Source organism: Suricata suricatta, chromosome 11 (assembly GCF_006229205.1).
Source record: "Suricata suricatta isolate VVHF042 chromosome 11, meerkat_22Aug2017_6uvM2_HiC, whole genome shotgun sequence".
NCBI lineage: Eukaryota > Metazoa > Chordata > Mammalia > Carnivora > Herpestidae > Suricata > Suricata suricatta.
In genome coordinates this window covers 13736937-13738586 of record NC_043710.1, presented here as the reverse complement: position 1 = coordinate 13738586, position 1650 = coordinate 13736937, and the positions used below count along the sequence as shown (strand labels likewise).

The window sequence follows — 1650 nt, the reverse complement described above, 5'->3', positions numbered from 1 at the left end:
ATTTATCTATTTTAATAGATAAATTCATTGTCAACCTGGGTCTTAAAATGACGGTTACAATTCCATAGAAATGAATGACATGGGTTTCAATAAGTGATATAACCGTGTCTATATTACCGTTAAGCCTATGATATCAGTCTTTGTAGAGAGTTTTTAATCAAGAGAGGAAAATAAAACACAAAAAACTAGAAAATTACCATCAGAATGATTTTTTTATTTGATGACATGTACATAAGTGTATGACTTGATGCATTACACATTGCAAGTAATTTTTAATTTGGAAAAAAGTTACAACTGTAAAGACCAATATTAGAGTTTGATATAAATATGGTTGAAATTCCAGTACAAATATACAATAAATTAATTCCTGCAATATAAGGTTTTTAATGAAGTGCATTATTTACAAGCAACCTTCTCAATGCCATGATGACATCCTTGTTCCTCAGACTGTATATAATAGGATTAAACATGGGAGTCACAATTGTGTAGAAAAGAGAAAGCACTTTGTCAATTCTTGCTGAGTGACTGTTTTTGGGTCTTAAGTAGGTGATAATGGCGGATCCAAAGAACAACACCACAATGATAAGATGAGATGAACAAGTGGAGAAGGCTTTGGCCCGACTTGTGGCTGATGGCAATTGAAGGACTGTGGAGATGATTTTGCTATAGGAGATGAGTATCAACAGAAAGGGAATGGTGACAATCAATACAGCAACTATGTAGACCAACATTTCATTCACAAATGTGTCCCCACAAGCAAGCTGGAGGATTGGGGGGATGTCACAGAAGAAGTGGTTAATTAAATTAGAGCCACAAAAGGACAGAGAGAAAATCTGGAATGTTTGCCCTATCTGGATTGGAATTCCACTGATCCAGGCACCAACCACCAACTGGATACAAATTTTGTGGTTCATGACTAGAAGGTAGTGCAGAGGGTTACAGATGGCCATGCAGCGGTCATAGGCCATCACTGTCAGCAGGACACACTCTGTGGCTCCCAACACAAGAATACAGCACATCTGTGTAGCACAGGCAACTAATGAAATTGTTCTCCTCTGGGTACAAAGGTTCATGAGCATTCTGGGGAGAGTAACTGATACATAGCAGATTTCTAAAAAGGAAAAATTGCCAAGGAAATAGTACATAGGAGTCTGGAGAGCAGGATCCAATTTTGTTATTAGAAATATGATGCCATTACTCATCACAATAATGATATAGATGACCAAGAACAATCCAAATAGAAGCCACTGGAGATGGGGAACATCAGCAAAGCCCAAGAGAACAAATTCTATCAATTCAGTTATATTTCCTTCTGCTGGTTTTTCTTTGTGTTTCATCTGTGAAATGGGTAGATTTAGCATGTACTTTTAGTTTACCTTAACAGATCAGTACCTGTTCTCTAAATTGCATTATGGTATCTATATTGGTTTCCTTAACTATTGTAGTTGTTTCTAAATTAATAATGTTACTATTTATGTATTTCTCACTTTCTCAGTTTAGATCCAATGGATTATATACCACCTTCAAATTTCCTTGAAGGTTATTGCATATACTTCCTGAATACAGCCCAGGAATAAACCAAACTATGCCCCGTTAAGCACACAGGAAAAACTAGCAATTGCTGAAGATAGATCTCTAGCTTTGCATTTT

At 36.2% G+C, this 1650-nt stretch overlaps 1 protein-coding gene across 1 annotated transcript; it reads right to left on the bottom strand.

Annotated features, from left to right (window-relative positions):
- Positions 1-383: 383 nt before the first annotated feature.
- Positions 384-1361, bottom strand: LOC115272434 (olfactory receptor 10AG1-like). The gene has a single exon (XM_029915508.1). It carries the CDS (start codon positions 1359-1361, stop codon positions 384-386), a length of 978 nt encoding a protein of 325 aa, XP_029771368.1.
- Positions 1362-1650: the final 289 nt, after the last annotated feature.